Source organism: Oncorhynchus kisutch, linkage group LG18, assembly GCF_002021735.2.
Source record: "Oncorhynchus kisutch isolate 150728-3 linkage group LG18, Okis_V2, whole genome shotgun sequence".
NCBI lineage: Eukaryota > Metazoa > Chordata > Actinopteri > Salmoniformes > Salmonidae > Oncorhynchus > Oncorhynchus kisutch.
Window position 1 is genome coordinate 60,340,961 of NC_034191.2, and position 20,810 is coordinate 60,361,770.

At 40.8% G+C, this 20,810-nt stretch overlaps 1 protein-coding gene across 1 annotated transcript in view; it reads left to right on the forward strand.

The window, feature by feature from the left end:
• The first annotated feature begins 3,391 nt into the window (after window positions 1-3,391).
• The window catches only part of cnbd1 (cyclic nucleotide binding domain containing 1), a 63,064-nt gene continuing 45,645 nt past the window's right edge, over window positions 3,392-20,810 (forward strand). Inside the window, exons 1-4 of the mRNA XM_020509124.2 lie at window positions 3,392-3,527; window positions 3,846-3,924; window positions 4,198-4,314; window positions 7,759-7,878. Of these exons, the coding sequence (XP_020364713.1) occupies window positions 3,494-3,527; window positions 3,846-3,924; window positions 4,198-4,314; window positions 7,759-7,878 (350 nt within the window). The 5' untranslated portion in view covers window positions 3,392-3,493. The remainder of the gene's footprint in view (window positions 3,528-3,845; window positions 3,925-4,197; window positions 4,315-7,758; window positions 7,879-20,810) is intronic.

Sequence of the window (20,810 nt, forward strand, 5' to 3'; positions counted from 1 at the left end):
AGCACGGCTGGCCCTCAAAAGTACACAGAGAACTAACATTAATGACATGCATGTCAATCTCTCATGGCTCAAAGTGGAACAGATTGACTTCCTCATTATTTGTTTTTATAATAGATGTTGACAAGTTGTAGATTCCTGAGCTGTCTGTTTAAAATACTAGCACACAGCTCGGACACCCATGTATACCCCACAAGACATGCCACCAGAGGTCTCTTCAAAGTCCCCAAGTCCAGAACACACTATGGGAGGCGCACAGCCCTACATAGAGCCATGAATACATGGAACTCTATTCCACATCAGGTAACTGATGCAAGCAGTAGAATCAGATTTTAAAAGCAGGTAAAAATACACCTTATGGAACAACGGGAACTGTGAAGTAATACAAACATAGGCACAGACACATGCACACTATACACACACATGTACAAATGGATTTTGCATTGTAGATATGTGGTAGTGGAGTATGGGCCTGAGGGCACACACTTAGTGTGTTCTGAATTCTGTAATGAATGTATGTTTTTAAAATTGTATAACTGACTTAATTAGGGATCCATAGGGATCCATAATAAATACAAATACTCCACACACAGAGACTTGTACAAAGCTCTCCCTCACCCTCCATTTGACAAATCTAACCATAATTCTATCCTCCTGATTCCTGCTTACAAGCAAAAACGAACTAGCAGGAAGCACCAGTGACTCGGTCAATAAGAAAGTGGTCAGATGAAGCAGATGCTAAGCTACAGGACTGTTTTGCTAGCACAGACTGGAATATGTTCCGGGGCTCTTCCGATGCCATTGAGGAGTACACCACTCCTCAATGGCTTCATCAATAAGTGCATCGATGACATCGTCCACACAGTGACCGTACGTACCCCAACCAGAAGCTATGGATCACAGGCAATATCTGCACTTAGCTAAAGGAGCGGAACTCTAACCCAGAAGATTATTAGAAATCCTGCTAAGCCCTCCGACGAACCACCAAACAGACAAAGCGGCAATACAGGACTAAGATTGAATCATCGTACTACACCCCGGCTCCGATGCTCGTCGGATCTGGCAGGGCTTGCAAACTTTTACAGACGACAAAGGGAAGCACAGCCGCGAGCTGCCCAGTGACATGAAACTACCAGACGAGCCAAATTACCTCTATGCTCGCTTCAAGGCAAGTAATACCGAAGCATGCATGCGAGTATCAGCTGTTCCGGGCGACTGTGTGATCACGCACTCCGTAGCCGATGTAAGTAAAACCTTTAAACAGGTCAACATTCACAGGGCCGCAGGGTCAGACAGATTACCAGGACGTGTACTCCGAGCATGCGCTGACCAACTGGCAAGTGTCTTCACTGACATTTTCAACCTGTCCCTGACTGAGTCTGTAATACCAACATGTTTCAGGCAGACCACCATAGTCCCTGTGCCAAAGAACACTAAGGTAACCTGCCTAAATGACTACCGACCCGTAGTCTTCATATAGCCATGAAGTGCTTTGAAAGGCTGGTCATGGCTCACATCAACTCCATTTTCCCAGAACCCTAGACCCACTCTAATTTGCATACCGCACCAACAGATCCACAGATGATGCAATCTCTATTGCACTCAACACTGCCCTTTCCCACCTGGACAAAATGAACACCTATGTGAGAATGCTATTTATTGACTACAGTTCAGCGTTCAACACCATAGTGCCCTCAAAGCTCATCACTAAGCTAAGGAACCTGGGACTAAACACCTCCCTCTGTAACTGGATCCTGGACTTCCTGATGGGCCGCCCCCCAGGTGGTAAGGGTAGGTGACAACACATCCTCAACATGGGGGCCCCTCATGGGTGTGTGCTCAGTCCCTTCCTGTACTCCCTGTTCACTCATGACTGCATGGCCATGTACGACTCCAACACCATCATCAATTTTGCTGATGACATAACGGTGTCACCAACAATGATGAGACAGCATATAGGGAAGAGGTGAGAGACCTGGCCGTGTGGTGCCAGGAGAACAACCTCTCCCTCAATGTGACCAAGACAAAGGAGATAATTGTGGACTACAGGAAAAGGAGGACCGAGCACACCCTAATTCTCATCGGCAGGGCTGCAGTGGGGCACATTGAGAGCTTCAAGTTCCTTGGTGTCCATATCACCAACAAACTATCATGGTCCAAACATATTAAGACAGTCGTGAAGAGGACACAACAAAGCCTATTCCCCCTCAGGAGACTTCAAAAGGTTCTACAGCTGCACCACCGAGAGCATTGGTTGCATCACTGCCTGGTATAGAAACTGCTCGGCCTCTGACCGCAAGGCACTACAGAGGGTAGTGTGTACGGCCCAGTACATCACTGGGGCTAAGCTTCCTGCCATCCAGGAACTCTATACCAGGCGGTGCCAAAGGAAGGTCCTAAAAATGTTCAAAGACTCCAGCCACCCTAGTCATAGACTATTCGCTCTTCTACAGCACGGCAAGCAGTACCGGAGTGCCAAGTCTAGGTCCAAAATACTTAACAGCTTCTACCCCAAAGCTATAAGACTCCTGAACAGCTAATCAAAGGGCTACCCAGACTCCTCTTTTACGCTGCTGCTACTCTCTGTTTATTATCTACGCATAGTCACTTTGACTCTACCTACATGTACAACATGTACATATTACCTCAATTACCTTGACCTTGACTAACCGGTGCCCCCGCACATTGATTCTGTACCGGTACCCCTGTATATAGCCTCGCTATTGTTATTTTACTGCTGCTTTTGAATTATTTGTTACTTTTATTTTCAATTTTTTACTGAACACTTTTTTAAAGCATTGTTGGTTAAGGGCTTGTAAAGTAAGCATTTCACTGTAAGGTCTACACCTATTGTATTCGGCGCATGTGACAAATACAATTTTATTTTATTTTAATATTCAAAATGTATGACATGTTACAAATTCTAGCTACGTAGCTAGGTGGCTAACGTTAGCTAGGAGGTTAGGGTCAATGATTAGGGTTAAGTTTAGGAGTTATGTTAAATGGTTATGAGAGGGTTAGCTGAAACGGTTATGGCTTGGGGAAGGATTATCTAAAAGAGTTAAGGGTAGGTTTAGGGGAAGAGTTAGCTAACATGCTACGTAGTTGCAAAGTAGCTAATTACCTAAAATGCTAAAGTTTTCCTAACATGCTACGTAGTTGCAAAGTAGCTAATTACCTAAAATGCTAAAGTTTTCCGTGATGATATTCCAACTCGCAACCTTTGGGTTGCCTTAAGTAAGCATCTGTTTTAGGTAACCATACCAAACGTTACATATCATAATAATACCAGATTTTCGTTTACTACGTTCTAGTCTGAGACTAGGCTGTTCAAACCTGTGAGGGTGTTACCATGGCGAGAGGAAACTAGCCAAACACATGTCATAGTATCTTTTCAAAGCTTGGGGGACACTGGGCTGTGGGTTGTCAGGGGTATTTTGTTATTTCGTTTTCTTTCTCTTCTTTACCCCAATTATATTATTTTATCCCGAGTGAAATGCAGCTTCATCCCTCTAGTTTGCAGCGCAAGGGTATGTTTTGCTTCTTTCAGGTGGTCAAAAGAGAAACAATGTTGCAGTAGTTAGCCATCATGCTAGCATCGGCAGCTAACTTCATAGAGGTATCATGTTGATACATTGTGCGCACAAAAATTACACTTTGTAGCTAGTTAGCTACTTACTGTAGGTGTAGCATCACGTCGTTCCTACAACAATTTGGTGGTGACCTATTAAGAAATATTGTCGGAGCTAACTACAAAAAAATGGATCAACTGCCTGCCAAGTGAAGTTGCTGTTGATTTATTGAGTGTCACATTTATTACGCCAACCTCTATTCATGTCTCTCATCAGATGATCAGCAAATCCTGGGGATAGATTACAGTAATTTGAAGGCTTTGTGCAGAATCCACGGGCTTAGACTCAGAGACAGGTAGGCCTATGACTCTCTACTCTACCTGTTATGAATTAATCTTCTTTCAGTTTCAGTTTATTCATATCAGTCAGTGACCGTGTACATCGGAGACTGTATTTAATGTGGTGGTTTCTAAAATACCAACAGATGCCTACAATATCAATATTGTAGGCTACCATGGGCACTTTTTAAAAAATTCATCAGGATTCAGAATAGCTCTTGCACTCTAAATCACATCATCACATTTAATCAGTTTGTTGTTTTACTCCTTTGATAAACTTGTTTTTACAGCAACAGATACCAATCAACTGAAGAGGCCCATAACAATTTCATGAACTCCTATCGAAATATATTTATCCTGCCAAAGAAAATGGTTGCCCAGAACCCTTTCCAGACAGATAGCAAAGTGTAAGTATCTTACAGCTAGACAACAACACCCTATGCAAAACCGATGTCTTCTTCTGGGTAGACTATTTTTATGAATGAATCACGGACAGCCAAATAGCAGCATACAGTTCTCACGGATCATTATTTTAAATAAAGAGTTAACATAAGAAAATGGTCAATTTAACAGTAGGAGTGGTTTCCCGTACACAGATTAAGCCTAGTCCTGGACTAAAAGACAAGTTCAATGGGAAATCTTCATCGGAAATAGTTTTTAGTCCAAGACTAGGCTTAATCCGTGTCTGGGAAACCGCCATAGAAGTTTGTGTGGAAGAAAATGGGATGACTGCCTTTCTGTGCACTGTGCTTTTTCTAGATACCAGCAGATGTTCGTAGCTAATTGTTTTCAAAGCCAGACTAGTGTCGCAAGAAATGATTGAGGTTTTCCATGTCTTATGAGGCTACATGTTTATGAACCTAAGTAGAGGGGGATGCTTTCAGTAGCATCCAGTTAAAAAAGAAATTGTTTCTCCATGTAGTAAATAACCAAATGGAGAGAGAGAGGCGAGGGGGTGAAGAGTGCAGATGCACCACTATTTTATACCTTTCCAATGTTTACTGATGCAAGGAGGGCGGTCATTAGATCTCTCCATCTCATCCATTAAACTGATTAAGCTCAGAGTTCGAGCTGCGGACCTTTTCGCCAAAGCTCTCACTCACTCCCTAAGCCAGAAAGCTAAGTGCATGTAGATCTTGCTTTGCACTGTAATGAATTCACAGAACGTTTAAGAAATAGACCTCTCCATAGTGGAAGAAGAACAATATAAAAAAATATATATTCATAACATTTTACTTTAACTTTGACAAACGTTTAAGCAAGAAAAAAAAAGGTAAACAAATGAAAAGCAGCGTGGGCTGTTTTTACTAAGTGCCCTGGAGTGGAGTGACGCACAATAGTGAAACCTGTCAATCAAACATGGTTTGACAACACAACAACAAACCCACTCACAGAGAGACAGATGCATTGAGTAATACATAATGTGTTACAGTGGAAAGAAAGGAAGCACTACTTTCAGCTACTGTAGAAATTAGTGTTCTGGTGGGCAGTGACATATGAGTCACAGCTTTAATTGCCGTGAATATAGATCCGCTCTCAGTCGGGGTTAGGCCGCTTGAAAAGGCCTTGCCATGAGAATGCCGGGGCCGGTACTCATTTTGGGTGCCAGTATTCTTTATATTTACACTACCGTTCAAAAGTTTGGGGTCACTTCGAAATGTCCTTGTTTTTGAAAGAAAAGCACATTTCTTGTGCATTAAAATAACATCAAATTGATCAGAAATACAGTGTAGATATTGTTAATGTTGTAAATGACTATTGTAGCTGGAAACGGCTGATTTCTAATGGAATATCTACATAGGCGTACAGAGGTCCATTATCAGCAACCATCACTCCTGTGTTCCAATGGTACGTTGTGTTAGCTAATCCAAGTTTATCATTTTAAAAGACTAATTGATCATTAGAAAATGCTTTTGCAATTATGTTAGCACAGCTGAAAACTGTTAAAGAAGCAATAAAACTGGCCTTCTTTAGACTAGTTGAGTATCTGGAGCATCAGCATTTGTGGGTTCGATTACAGGCTCAAAATGGCCAGAAACAAAGAACTTTCTTTTGAAACCCGTCAGTCTATACTTGTTCTGAGAAATGAAGGCTATTCCATGTGAGAAATTGCCAAGAAACTGAAGATCCCTTCACAGAACAGCGCAAACGGGCTCTAACCAGAATAGAAAGAGGAGTGGGAGGCCTCGGTGCACAACTGAGCAAGAGGACAAGTACATTAGAGTGTCTAGTTTGAGAAACAGACACCTCACAAGTCCTCAACTGGCAGCTTCATTAAATAGTACCCACAAAACACCAGTCTCAGCGACTCTGGGATGCTGGCCTTCTAGGCAGAGTTGCCACAAAAAGCCATATCTCAGACTGGCCAATAAAAATAAAAGATAGGCAAAAGAACACAGACACGGGACAGAGGACAATTGTTAAAAAGTGTTATGGACAGACTATTCTAAGTTTTTAGGTGTTCCGATCACAAAGAAGAACTTTCGAGAGACGCAGAAAAGATGCTGAAGGAGTGTTTGATGCCATCTGTCAAGTATGGTGGAGGCAATGGGATGGTCTGGGGGTGCTTTGGTGGTAAAGTGGGAGATTTGTACAGGGTAAAATGGATCTTGAAGAAGGAAGGCTATCACTCCATTTTGCAACGCCATGCCATACCCTGTGGACGGCGCTTAATTGGAGCCAATTTCCTCCTACAACAGGATAATGACCCAAAGTACAGCTCCTAACTATGCAAGAACTATTTAGGGAAGAAGCAGTCAGCTGGTATTCTGTCTATAAGGGAGTGGCCAGCACAGTCACCGGATCTCAACCCTATTGAGCTGTTGTGGGAGCAGCTTGACCGTATGGTACGTAAGGTGTGCCCATCAAGCCAATCCAAGTTGTGGGAGGTGCTTCAGGAAGCATGGGGTTAAATCTCTTCAGATTATCTCAACAAATTGACAACTAGAATGCCAAAGATCTGCAAGGCTATAATTGCTGCAACTGGAGGATTCTTTGACGAAAGCAAAGTTTGAAGGACACTATTATTTACATTAAAATGACATCATTATTTATAACCTTGTCAACATCTTGACTATATTTCCTATTCATTTTGCAACTCATTTCATGTATGTTTTCAAGGAAAACAAGGACATTTCTAAGTGACCCCAAACTTTTGAACGGTATTTTAGGTGCAGGAGCGGCACAATACTTTTATCTAATATTATAGAATAGGAACAGGAGCTCAAGCAGCAAAACATGGTAGGTGCTGGAACTCAGCTCCGGTGAGCTCCTGCCCAAGTCAAGCACTGTTAATAGGATTAGTCTACATAGGACATGCCACTATGATTAACTTAACCTAGTTCAATGAAGTGAGTTTGTCAGTGGGGTCTCGTTCTCTGGTTGACAGAAAGTAAACATGCTCAATGTGACGTTTCCCCTGAGAGGACTTAAGTGTTGTCAGTTGAAATGTGTTTCCTCCTACACATTGGTGCTGCTGGCGTCCGGGTTAAGTTGGTGGGTGTTAAGGATCGTGGTTTGGTGGGTCATGTTTCGGAGAACACATCGACCTTCATTGCATGACTCAGGTAGCCTAGTGGTTAGAGCGTTGGACTAGTAACCGACAGGTTGCAAGATCGAATCCCTGAGCTGACAAGGTAAAAATCTGTCGATTTGACCCTGAACAAGGAAGTTAACCTGGGCCGTCATTGAAAATAAGAATTTGTTCTTAAGTTCTTTACTGTCTTGCCTAGTTAAATAAAGGTAAAATAAGACTCTCTCCCGAGCCCTTGAGGAGTTGCAGCGATGAGAGAAGATTGCAATTTGGGGAGAAAAGGGGGGTAAAAAATAACTGTTGTCATTGTTCCCAACAGCGCTCCCGGCCCTGAGAAGCTGAAGGCCAGTGAGAGCCAGGAAGTGAACAGGAACCAAGGTCACGGGAGACAGACTCAAGAGACACTCATCAACCAAATGATCAAAGCCCTCAAAAAGTTGTGAGTAGAGAATTGTCTGTCATGGTGATAAAGCCATGTCCTGATCTACCAGCTGGTGGGCGAGATCTAATACAGGCTTGTTTGCAGCAAACATCCAGAGTGACAATTTCAGTTGAACCATTTGAATGAGCATTCCAATATGTTCGGTGAAACATCGAACAGTTACTTTTTGTAAGGATTACTGTGGCTTTTTAGCGACAATATTCAAACATAAAACAACTTAACTATTCCTACTAAATATAGTAGAAAGTCTACATGGCCACTTTATTATTTTTAGCTGCAGTTTAGACCCGAAACACACTTACGTTCACTGCACATTATCATCTGACTGTTGGCTAACACAAAACAAATGGAATATGTTAGCCAACGTCAGCAAATTATTTCCCTTGTTGAACGCAACTCTAGTTATGTTGAAGTAAAGAGTATATACAGTGATGTATGCACATTTAAGTGCAAGAACATAACTCCTGTCCACGTCCGATATATTATTGCATGCGTTCGTTGCATCTTTTAAAAAACGTGGTATTACCTTGAAGTAGTATATATTACTGTATAATATCCCTGCACATAACTTCTTTAGCTTAAATTAATTCAGGTTTGTACTGTACAGTACAGTATCTCTGGTTGAGTCATAGACAAACAATGCTGTGAATATTGCACTTCTCTCCAAAACCAGAAGGGGGCAGTGTATTCCCTTTGTAACTGTCTCATCATCAAATTTTCTGAACATGTGCTGCGCTGCGCTCCTTCTTCACATTTCCCCCCTTGGCTGGCCAACGGATGATGAAGTACTGTTTTCATTAGAATTAGCCAGATGCAGTTGAGGATCATTCTGGCTGCGTCCCAAATGGCGCCATATTCCTTTTCCCTATACGGTGCAATTTTTGACTGGGGTCCATATGGCTCTGGTCAAAAGTAGTGCACATTGTAGGGAATAGGGTGCCATTTGGGTCAAAGCCCTGAGTTCTACAACAACAACTCCAGCAGCATGACATATTAAGAATGTCAAATCAATAGCATTTGGTGCCTCTACTACACATGGAACTGTCTCAAAGTAAACGAACCAAATCACTATACCAGCCCCAGACCTCCTTGTAATCAACAAAGCTCCTTGTAGCCTTGATTCATTTGGATGGGACAGACAGTTTATGTATGCCCTTTTGCCTTCATGTTTTGATTTCCCTGCTATCATGGTTAATCACTGTGAGATTATCCCAGACCAGCATGTTCAGTAAATGAGTTTATTTGGCCCTCCCTGGCCATATCGTGACAAAGGCTGTGTCTGAAATGGCACCCTAATCCCAACATACAGTGCCTTCAGAAAGTATTCACACCCCTTTACTTTTCCCACATTTTGTTGTGTTACAGCCTGAGTTTAAAATGGATTCAATTGAGATTTTGTGTCACTTATCTACACATAATAACCCATAATGTCAAAGTGGAAATGTTTTTAGAAATATTTATAAATAAATGAAAAATGAAAAGCTGAAATGTCTTGAGTTTACTCTAAGTAATCAGCCCATTTGTTATGGCAAGCCTAAATAAGTTCAGGAGTAATATTTGCTTAACAAGTCATATAGACTGAGTCCAGGCAACTTACTATGTATAACAATAGTATTTTTTGTATGACTACCTCATCTCTTTACCCCACATATACAGTTATCTGTAAGGTCCCTCAGTTGAGCAGTGAATTTCAAACACCTGTTGGTAGATGGGTAAAAATGAAAATAAAACATACCTTGAATATCCCTTTGAGCATGGTGAAGTTATTAATTACACTTTGGATGGTGTGTCAATACACCCAGTCTCTACAAAAATACATTTGTCCTTCCTAACTCAGTCACCATGAGGCCAATGGTGACTTTAAAACAGAGTTTAATGGTTGTGATAGGAGAAAACTGAGGATGGATCAATAACATTGTAATTACTCCACAATTCTAACCTAATTGACAGAGAAAAAAGGAAGCCTGTACAGAATAAAATATTCCAAAACATGCATCCTGTTTGCAACAAGGCACTAAAGTAAAACTGCACAAAAAAATTGGCAAAGCAATTACGTTTTTATCCTGAATACAAAATAGTATATTTGGGGCAAATTCAATATAACACATTACTGAGTACCACTCTTCATATTTTAAGTATTGATGTGGCTGCATCATGTTATGGGTATGCTTGTACTCATAATAAAAAAAGAGTGGAGCTAAGCACAGGCAATATCCTAGAGGAAAACCTGGTTATTTTCACCAGACAATGGGAGATTAATTCACCTGTCAGCAGGACAATAACCTAAAACACAAGGCCAAATCTACACTGGAGTTGCTTACCAAGAAGACAGTGAATGTTCCAGAGTGGCTGAATTACAGTTTTGACATAAATCTGTTTGAAAATATATGGCAAGACCTGAAAATGTTTGGGTGATCAATTTGACAGAGCTTGAAGAATTTTGAAAAGAATAATGGGCAAATGTTGCCCAATCCAAGTGTGAAAAAGCTCTTAGAGACTTCTCCAGAAAAACTCTTTAATCACTGCCAAAAGTATTTCTGACATGTATTAACTCAGGACTAGGGGATAAATACTTATCTAATCAAGATATATTAGTCATCAAAAAGAAAGGAGGACCAAGGCACTCTTCATATAATTAATTCAAATGCCTTTATTAGTAAATGCATTTTAATTAATTATATGAAGAGTGCCTTGGTCCTCCTTTCTTTTTGATGACCAATTTACCCCTTTTACCAAAGAGCACCTTCTATCTACCAAAATGTACTATTGTGTACCTTAGTAGCGCTTCCCTCCCTCCTCTTTCTACAAGATATATTAGTGTTTTATATTTAATATATATTTTAAAAAATTACAAATGTTAGCATTTTTTCTTCCACTTTGACATTACAGAGTATTTTGTATAAATTGTAGACAAAAAATGGCAAAGAAATAAATTTTAGTCTCACTTTGTAACACAACAAAATGTGGGAAAAAGTCAAGGGGGTGTGAATACTTTCTGAGGACTCTGTAGTGCAGTACTTTCTTCCTATAGCGAATACGGTGCAATTTCAGATGCCGAGATGGACGTCCCTCTGGTGAGATAAGGTAGCAACATCCTCCTGGCCGACATGTTTCTATTTGGGGTGTCTGTTTCCAGCCTGCCTGTGTAGAATGGATTCATTGACATTCCTAGTGTTTTTATTTAATCTTTCCTTTTCATCGAGGCAGTGGGTTTTTACAAAGTTGCATTATTATGTGGTGTTTTTAGCTTCTCTTTCTCTGGTAGTGTTGGACAGGACAGGACCTGTGCAGAGAGAGAGAGGCCTCAGAGTGCTGTAGTATTTCATTGAGGGGATCATTGGGATATAATGTGTTGTACAGTAGGTGTGTGAAGTACTATTAGAACGAAGCCCCTCAGTGTCATCACCGACTCGCTATTCAAACATTACATCAGGGTTGGGGTCAATACCATTTAAATGAGTCAATTCAGAAAGTACACTGAAATTCCAATTCCATTGAATGCTTTCAATTAGGAACATTTGAAATTTGAATTTGGTTTTCTTTCTGAATTGACTAATTGAAATGGAATTGACCCCAACTCATGTCTTCTCTATGTTCCTGACACAGTGCTCTGTTATATAAAGACAAAGGATTTAGAGAAAGCATTTTATATTACTGCAGTAAGGCTCCCAGAATTGCTCTGAATCCGAAAAAGCGCCACACAGGTTTGGCAGGGATTTGTACAAAACCCATGTTACCCACCTGCCTCGAAATATCCATTGTCTGAAGCAATCAGAGACAAAACTAACTGCACCAACCTCCCACCAACCTTTGTGCAGTATTAAGCTACTGTATTATTCCTACTTTAAAGCTCTGTCAGTGTGTTGTTTTACCATCGGCTTATCTTCTGATCTGAGGTCAGTGTGTCAGCATCAGCAACAACAGAAGGAAGGTCAAGGTTAATGAAAGGTATCTCTCTCTCCTCTCTGCCACCTGGCCTACACAGATGGAACTACAGATAGCACCATTCTTTCCCTCCCATCCATATGCCTGGTCTGACTGACTATGCAGCCCTGTCTGCACTGTTTTGGCCCTAGGCTCCTGCCCTGCTTTCCTCGCTGCTTCCCTAGTTTTTAACTTCCTCTCTGTAAACTGTTTGCACTAGGCTGGGGTATCTTCATATCTAGGCTGTGGATGCCAACTGCAATCTGTCAGGTTTAAGAATAAGTCTGTCTAAAAGATCTGCACTCTGGCATGAGGAAACAAGTGTTGTGGTTGTTTCTATGTTAAAACATTTATCAGTTGTTCAAATCAAATGTCATTTGTCATGTGCTTGGTAAAACAACAGGTGTAGACTAACTGTGAAGTGCTTACTTAAGGGCCCTTCCCAACAATGCAGAAAAACATTTTTTAAATAAGAGGTAATAACACGAGGAATAAATATACAATGAATAACGATAATGACAAGGGTACGAGGTAAATATGTACTCATAGGTAGTGACTAGGCAACAGGATAGATAATAAACCGTATGTGACGAGTCAAGAGTTAGTGCAAAGGGGGGTCAATGCAGATAGTCCGGGTATCTATTTGGTTAACTATATATAACTGTTCAGGGTCCTGTTGGTTCCAGACTTGGTGCATCGGTACTGCTTGCCGTGCGGTAGTAGGGAGAACAGTCTATGACTTGGGTGGCTGGAGTCTTTGACAATTTTTCGGGCCTTCCTCTGACACCGCTTGGTATAGAGGTCCTGGATGGCAGGGAGCCCGGCCTCAGTAGTGTACTGGGCCGTACACACTACGCTCTGTAGCGCCTTCCGGTTGGATGCCAAGCAGTTTTCATACCAAGCAGTGATGCAGACAGTCAAGATGCTCTTAATGGTGCAACTGTAGAACTTTTTGAGGATCTGAGGTCCCAGGCCAAATCTTTTCAGCCCCCAGAAGGGGAAGAGGCGTTGTCGTGCCTTCTTCACAACTGTGCTGGTGTGTGTGGACCATGTTAATTCTTTAGTGATGGGGACACCGAGGAACTTGAAGCTCCTGACACGCTCCACTACAGCCCTGTTGATGTGGATGGGGGCCTCCATTTCCTTTTGTCCACCATCAGCTCCATTGTCTTGCTGACGTTGAGGGAACCACACTGCCAGGTCACTGACCTCCTTCCTATAAGCTGTCTTATTGTCATCGGGGGTCAGGCCTACCACCGTTGTGTCGTCAGCAAACTTAATAATGGCGTTGGAGATGTGCACAGCCATGCAGTCCTGGGAGAACAGGGAGTACGGGAGGGTACTAAGCACGCACCCCTGAGGGGCCCCTGTGTTGAGGGTCAGGCCTAGTTTTAATCTATTCTAACAAGTGCAGTTATTGTAGTTCTCTGCCTGTGAAATATGTATACTCAAAATAGAGTTACGGGAATAATCTGTCTGCAGTCCAGTTACGGTATTACACAAGTCTCTTCAGAGAGAAATAACCAAACAGTCTTGTTGAAATAGCAAAAGAAAATTGGCATCAGTGAAAGGGTGCATGTTGTGCTTCCTATTGATCTTTTGAAAATAGATTCACACTTTTGTTTTGAACATGTCATGAACAGATAAATGGGAGTTAAAGGCACTGAATGTGTATTGCACACACAGTGTGATTTCTACATTCTGTGCTGACACACATACTCATTCTTTTATCCTCGTGGGGACCTAAAATGTCTTTCAATTCAAAATCCTGTTTTGCCTAAAATAGCCTTTGTCCTCATGGGGATGTGGAAAATGTCCCCACGAGGAAGACTTTTCCTTGTTTTCCTAACCTTGTGGGGACACTTTGGAATTTCAGGTCCTCACGAGGATAGAAGAACAAGACCACGCGCACGCACACACACACACACACACGCGTCTCTTCCATGTCTGTGTGCTAGCACTGGGAGCAGGAAGTGTGTGTGTGTACCTTGCAACCACCCTGCCCCTTCCCACCCGTGCCTCAATGGACAACCCAGGCCGACGGCCTCAGCGCCGGTGTTTCTGGGTAATGGTCCGAGGGAGAAGGGGGCCTCTGATGCTCTGGCCAGCAGGAAGAAATAGGCTTGTTTTATGAAGGAAACTGGCCCGCACAACCTGCTTTGTCTGCACTTTCACTGTTTTTGTTTTATTTCATGTATTTATTTTTCTTTATGAATCAGCGCCCTGCTCTGCTCTGTCCCGTCCCACTCCACTCCTCTTTGCTTTCCATTCCGAAAGGATTTCCTCTTTCCAACCGTTCTAGTGTTGGGAGCTTCCTCAGCTACGGGATGCCGCTATGGGTTGGTTTGGGAAAAATGGTGTAACCTACCTACTTTTCTTTTGTCTGTCTGTCTTGTCTGTAGTCCAATCCAACCAGGTTGTGGGCAAAGATTTATTGTGCTGTGTGTATGTCTTTATTTACACGTGTGTTGTGACTGGTGTAGGGTTGCAAAACCTACTGGTAATTTACCAAAGTTACAGGAACTTTCGGTAATTAACAGGCAATCTATTGTATCTTTGGTCATGTATTTATGTATAGTATTATTTTTTTGTGTCCATATTGTCCATGAGTTTCTAGTGGATAGACCATATGGTTCAAGAGAGATTTGGCATTATTTTCAATAAGCTCTATAATTCTCCCAACTATCAACTTTTTTCACAACTGCCACCAGTTTGGCACCAACACTTTTAAAACAAAGAAATTGACACAGTAAAATAAATAAGTGTGTAAAAAAAATATAAAGGAGATTTCATGCTGAAACCCTCATATTAAACACAATAGTATTCACTAAGTTGATGGTTTACATTTAGCATAATGTTTTACAGCTTTCCCAGTCTCTTATTTGATTATTTGATATTTTACCTGTGATAAGGCAACACAGAGGCCCAGAGATTATTACAGACGTACCCAAAAGGCCACTAGATGTCATGCGATAATATTTCCCCCAAAACCTGGTAGTTTACCTCTAAACTTCAAAAGGTACCAGTAATATACCCTCTCTTTGCAACCCTAGAATGGTGTGTGTGCGTTGTGACTAGATTATTGTACCTAGAAGGATTTATATCAATAGCACAATGACAACACAAACCAGAAATCCAAGAAAATCTTGTAACACTGGAGCCCAGATATAAGCATCTCATTATGAGGTAGTGATGGGAGAGAGACTGCAAGATAATCAGACCATTCAGTATAGGGTCTGTCTGCACATTTAGGCTTTTTCAATCTATTTCAAAAGATAAGTCAAATACAATAGACACAGAGAGAGAGAGAAGAGCCAGGCAGACCTAGAATCTACCTCTATGTGATATACTCTCAGAACACAGCAAATCAATGTAGCTGTATGCCTTCAGCTATTAATTTGCCTGATTCATCCTCCTCCACTGATGGGCTGGTGCTCTGAAACCCATCTATTATCATTATCCATCTATTTGGCAGACACCATTATCCAATATTACCTCTTACAGTAAATCTGTGTGTATGTGTGTGTGTATATATCAAAAAATATTATATATATATATTTCTTCATCTTTATGGAGGGTAATAACAGGGTGTCTTACTCCAAGCTAAAGGGGATATACAATGCTGTGGGGATCTGTATCAAGGATGCAAACTTGTATGGCTGAATGCTTCAGAGGTATTTATCAGACAATGTGTCTGTGATGACTATCGTGATGTCAATGTCTAAAACCACAGGTAAAACCATCACATGCAGCCCAGGCAAATAAAGTCTTCTCAGGGTTTTACTAGAGAACTAAGATCTACATTACATTTTTGGGGCTCTTATCTAGAGTGACTTCATTTGAAGTGTATTCAACTAAAGTAGGCAAAACAACCACCATATATATATATATATATACACACACACTACCGTTCAAACGTTTGGGGTCACTTAGAAATGTCCATGTTTTTGAAAAAAAATCTTTTTTGTCCATTAAAATAACATAAAATGAATTGATCATTAGAAAACCCATTTGCAATTATGTTAGCACAGCTGAAAACTGTTGTAAAGAAGCAATAAAACTGGCTGTCTTTAGACTAGAAGGCCAGCATCCCGGAGTCGCCTCTTCACTGTTGACATTGAGACTGGTTTTTCTAGACCTGAACCCCATTGAAAACCTCTGGAATGTGATCAAGGGGAAGATGGATGGTCTCAAGCCATCAAACAAAACCGAGTTGCTTGAAATGATGTGCCAGGAGTGGCATAAAGTCACCCAACATCAATGTGAAAGACTGGTGGAGAGCATGCCAAGACGCATGAAAGCTGGGATTGAAAATCAGGGCTATTCCACCAAGTATTGATATCTGAACTCTTCCTAAGTTCAAACATTTAGTATTATGTTGTTTAAAAATGAACTTATTTTCTTAGCGTTATTTTCGGTCTGACAACACTGCACCTTTTTTGTTATTTTGACCAGTTGTAGTTTTTTGCAAATAAATGCTCTAAATGACAATATTTCTATTTGGAATTTGGGAGAAATGATGTCAGTAGTTTATAGAATAAAACAAATATGTTCATTTTACCCAAACACATACATAGAAATAGTAAAACCAGAGAAACGGATCATTTTGCATTGGTCTCTTCATTTTTCATTCCAGGGTTTTTCTTTATTTTTACTGTTATCTACATTGTAGTATAATAGTGAAGACATCCAAACTATGAAATAACACATTATGGAATCATGTGTAACAAAAAAGTGTTAATCAAATCAAAACATATTTTATATTTGAGAGCCACCCTTTGTCTTGATGACAGCTTTACACACTCTTGGCATTCTTTCAACCAGCTTCATGTGGTCGTCACCTGGAATGCATTTCAATTAACAGGTGTGCCTTATTAAAAGTTCATTTGTGGAATTTCTTTCCTTTTTAATGTGTTTGAGCCAATCAGTTGTGTTTGTCAAAAGGTAGGGATGGTATACAGAAGAAAGCTCTATTTGGTAAAATACCAAGTCCATATTACGGCAAGAACAGCTCAAATATGCAAAGACAAATGACAGTCCATCATTACTTTAAGATATGAAGGTCAAACCGGAAAATGTCAAGAACTTTGTGCAGTCGCAAAAACCATTAAGCGCTATGATGAAACTGGCTCTCATGAGGATCACCACAGGAAAGGAAGACAGAGGGTAAGTTCATTCAGAGTTACCAGCCTCAGATATCGGCAATCAACTGCACCTCCGATTGCACCTCACAGAGTTCAAGTAACAGACACATCTCAACCTCAACTGTTTAGAAGAGACTGTGTGACTCAGGCCTTCATGGCCAAATTGCTGCAAAGAAACCACTACTAAAGAACACCAATAAGAAGAAGAGACTTGCTTGGGCCAAGAAACACGAGCAAAGGACATTGGACCGGTGGAAATCTGTCCTTTTGGTCTGATGAGTCCAAATTCCAACCACCGTGTCTTTGTGAGACGCAGAGTAGGTGAACGGATGATCTCTGCATGTGTGGTTCCCACCGTGAAGCATGGAGGAGGAGGTGTGATGATATGGGGGTGCTTTGCTGGTGACACTGTGATTTATTTAGAATTCAAGGCACACTTAACCAGCATGGCTACCACAGAATTCTGCAGCGATGCGCCATACTACAATTTATACAGCAAGACAATCAGTTCAACAGGTACAGCAAGCTCTACAAGTAGATTTGGAAAATATCAGCGAGTGTTTGTTTTTTTCCGGAACAAACTTGTTTTAAACACCAAGAAAACCAAAGTTATGTTGGTCTGTTCCACCAGGAAAAGGCCAACACAGCAATGGATACAATTAAGTATGGGGGGAGTACAAATTCAGGAAGTGGCAGAAATCAAACTACAGGGAGTGCAACTAGACAACTGATTATCATGGTCATATCAAATAAATCATCTATGTAAATAAAAGTATTACAACTGCATGCATGATCAGAAGGACAGCTAAATATTTACTGGAAAAAAATTCTTAAGCAAATAAACCAAGCATTTATTGAGAGTCAGGTGAACTCCTGTTTTGTGTTATTTCATAGTCTGGGGAAATGCATCAGCTAGTGAAATTTGGAGGCTGCAGATTGAACAGAACAAAGCAGCAAGGAATGTTTCAAGGTGGAGATATGGTTCTTCTGTTGTAGTCATGCTCAATGCTCTTGGTTGGTCATCAATCGACAAGATAATTGAAAAACACATGCTTATTTTATTTCATAATATACACAATTTAAAACGGCCTAACTCTATTCACAACAGTATTCAGTTGGTAAGAGACAGACATTCAGTAAATACTTGGAATAGATTGTCCATACAAAAAAGAGAAATTGGCAAAGAACATTTCGATTTGGAGCAATAAAGATATAGAATAATTTATCTGCGCAAACCAGAAAACTCTCAATATATAAATTCAAACAATACTTTAAAACCATTTAAATATAATACATAGGAAAGTTGTGCTGGACTATGGTCGATGAAGAATCAATCTATCTTTTTAGACTGTTAAGAGTATTTATCTGGTGAATATGTCAGTGTATTATGTCTCTTTGTAACAGTGTTATATGTGAAAATGTGATCGTATTATAAATTGTATTTTAATGTTTAAGGACTCTTGGAAGATTAGTCCAAATCAGGACTAAAAAATATCCTAATCAAATCTCATCTGGTTTGCGCTTAGTGGGACTATCATTTGTTTTTCAACAGGACAGTGACCCAAAACACACCTCCAGGCTGTGTAAGGGCTATTTGACCAAGAAGGAGAATCCCCCGTCCTCAACCCAATGAGATGGTTTGGGATGAGTTGGACCGCAGAGTGAAGGAAAAGCAGCCAATGCTCAGCAGCCAGTGCTCAGCATATGTGGGAATTCCTTCAAGACGGTTGGAAAACAATTCCAGGTGACTACCTCATGAAGTTGGGTCTTGAAATTGTACGGCTTGACTGACATTTGTCTTAAATTAATGATGGACTGTCATTTCTCTTTGCTTATTTGAGCTGTTCTTACCATAATATGGACTTGGTCTTTTACCAGATAGGACTATCTTCTGTATATTACCCCAACCTTGTCACAAACACAACTGATTGGCTCAAACACATTAAAAAGGAAAGAAATTCCACTAATTAACTTTTAACCAAGGACAACTGATAATTGAAATGCATTCCAGGTGACTACCTCACGAAGCTGGTTGAGAGAATGCCAAGAGTTTGCAAATTTGTCATCAAGAGAAAGAGTGGCTACTTTGAAGAATCTCAAATATGAAATTGTTTTGATTTGTTTAACACTTTTTTGGTTACTACATGATTCTATATGTGTTATTTCATAGTTTATATGTCTTCACTATTATTTTACAATGTAGAAAGTAGTAAAAATAAACTCTTGACTGGTACTATATATACAGTGCATTCAGAAAGTATTCAGACCCCCTTTTCTACATTTTGTTACGTTAGTCTTATTCCAAATTTGTATTAAGTGCATCCTGTTTCCATTGAGATATTTCTACAACTTGATTGGAATCCACCTATGGTAAATTCAATTGATTTGACCTGATTTGGAAAGGCACACACCTGCCTATATAATGTTCCACAGTGCATGTCATGGCAAAAACCAAGCCATGAGGTTGAAGGAATTGTCCGTAGAGCTCCAAGACAGGATTGTGTTGAGGCACAGATCTGGGTAAAGGTACAACAAAAATGTATGCAGCATTGAAGGTCCCCAAGAACACAGTGGCCTCCGTCATTCTTAAATGGAAGAAGTTTGGAACCACCAGCTCTTCCTAGAGCTGGCCTCCCGGCCAAACTGAGTAATCGGGGAAGAAGGGCCTTGGACAGGGAGGTGACCAAGAATCTGATGGTCACTCTGACAGAGCTCCAGAGTTCCTCTGTTGAGATGGGAGAACCTTCCAGAAGGACAACCATCTTTGCAGCACTCCACCAATCAGGCCTGATGAAACCAAGATTGAACTTTTTGGCCTGAATGCCAAGCATCACGTCTGGAGTAAACCTGGCACGATCCCTACGGTGAAGCATGGTGGTGGCAACAGCATGGTGGTGGCAGCATCATGCTGTGGGAATGTTCTTCAACGGCAGTCACTGGGAGATTAGTCAAGATCGAGGGAAAGATGAACGGAGCAAAGTACAGAGAGGTCCTTGATGAGAACCTGCTCCAGAGCGGTTCTATCAGGACACCGACCCTAAGCACACAGCCAAGCTAATGCAGGAGTGGCTTCGGGACAAGTTTCTGAATGTCCTTGAGTGGCCTAGCCAGATCCCAAACTATGTATATGTGATATTTCAGTTATATATCTTGAATACATTTGTAAAAATGTCTTAAAACCTGTTTTTGCTTTGTCATTATGGGGTATTGTGTGTAGATTGATGAGGGGGAAAAAATACATTTTAGAATAAGGTTGTAATGTAACAAAATGTGAAAAGTCAAGGGTCTGAATACTTTCCTAATGCACTGTATATATTGAGAATATCACTGCAAAGAATATTTAAAAGATTGAATGTGGCCCAAGAACTGTAGGCAGCAGGCTTGTGTTTCTGGGTGGGACCACATGATGTCTATGCCTCATGAGTAAATGGCTTAACCATTATGTCTGTTTAATATCCAGATCCTAATGTGGTTTGTACGCAAAATTAATCAAAGCTGACGACTGCAACATGTTTTATACAGTACAGCCAGTGTGTGTGTACCAAATACTACCCTTTTCCTTATTTATTGCACGTGTTTTGACTATGGCTCTGGTCAAAAGTAGTGCACTATATAGGCAATAGTGTTCCATTTGGGATGCAGAAGTGTCATTTACATTGCAAATACTGAGCAGATGGATTGGATGTAGTCGGAAGGTTTGACGCCAGCAGTCTAACGATGCGTCATCTCATGCAGCAGACCCCATGTCGATGTTTCACTCCATGTGAGATCTAGCATGGCTACAGAACAGTAGTTTGCCATGTGTGGTGTTATGGATGACCAGGCTGTTATATGCAGTAGTCATAAGGATTCACCACATGT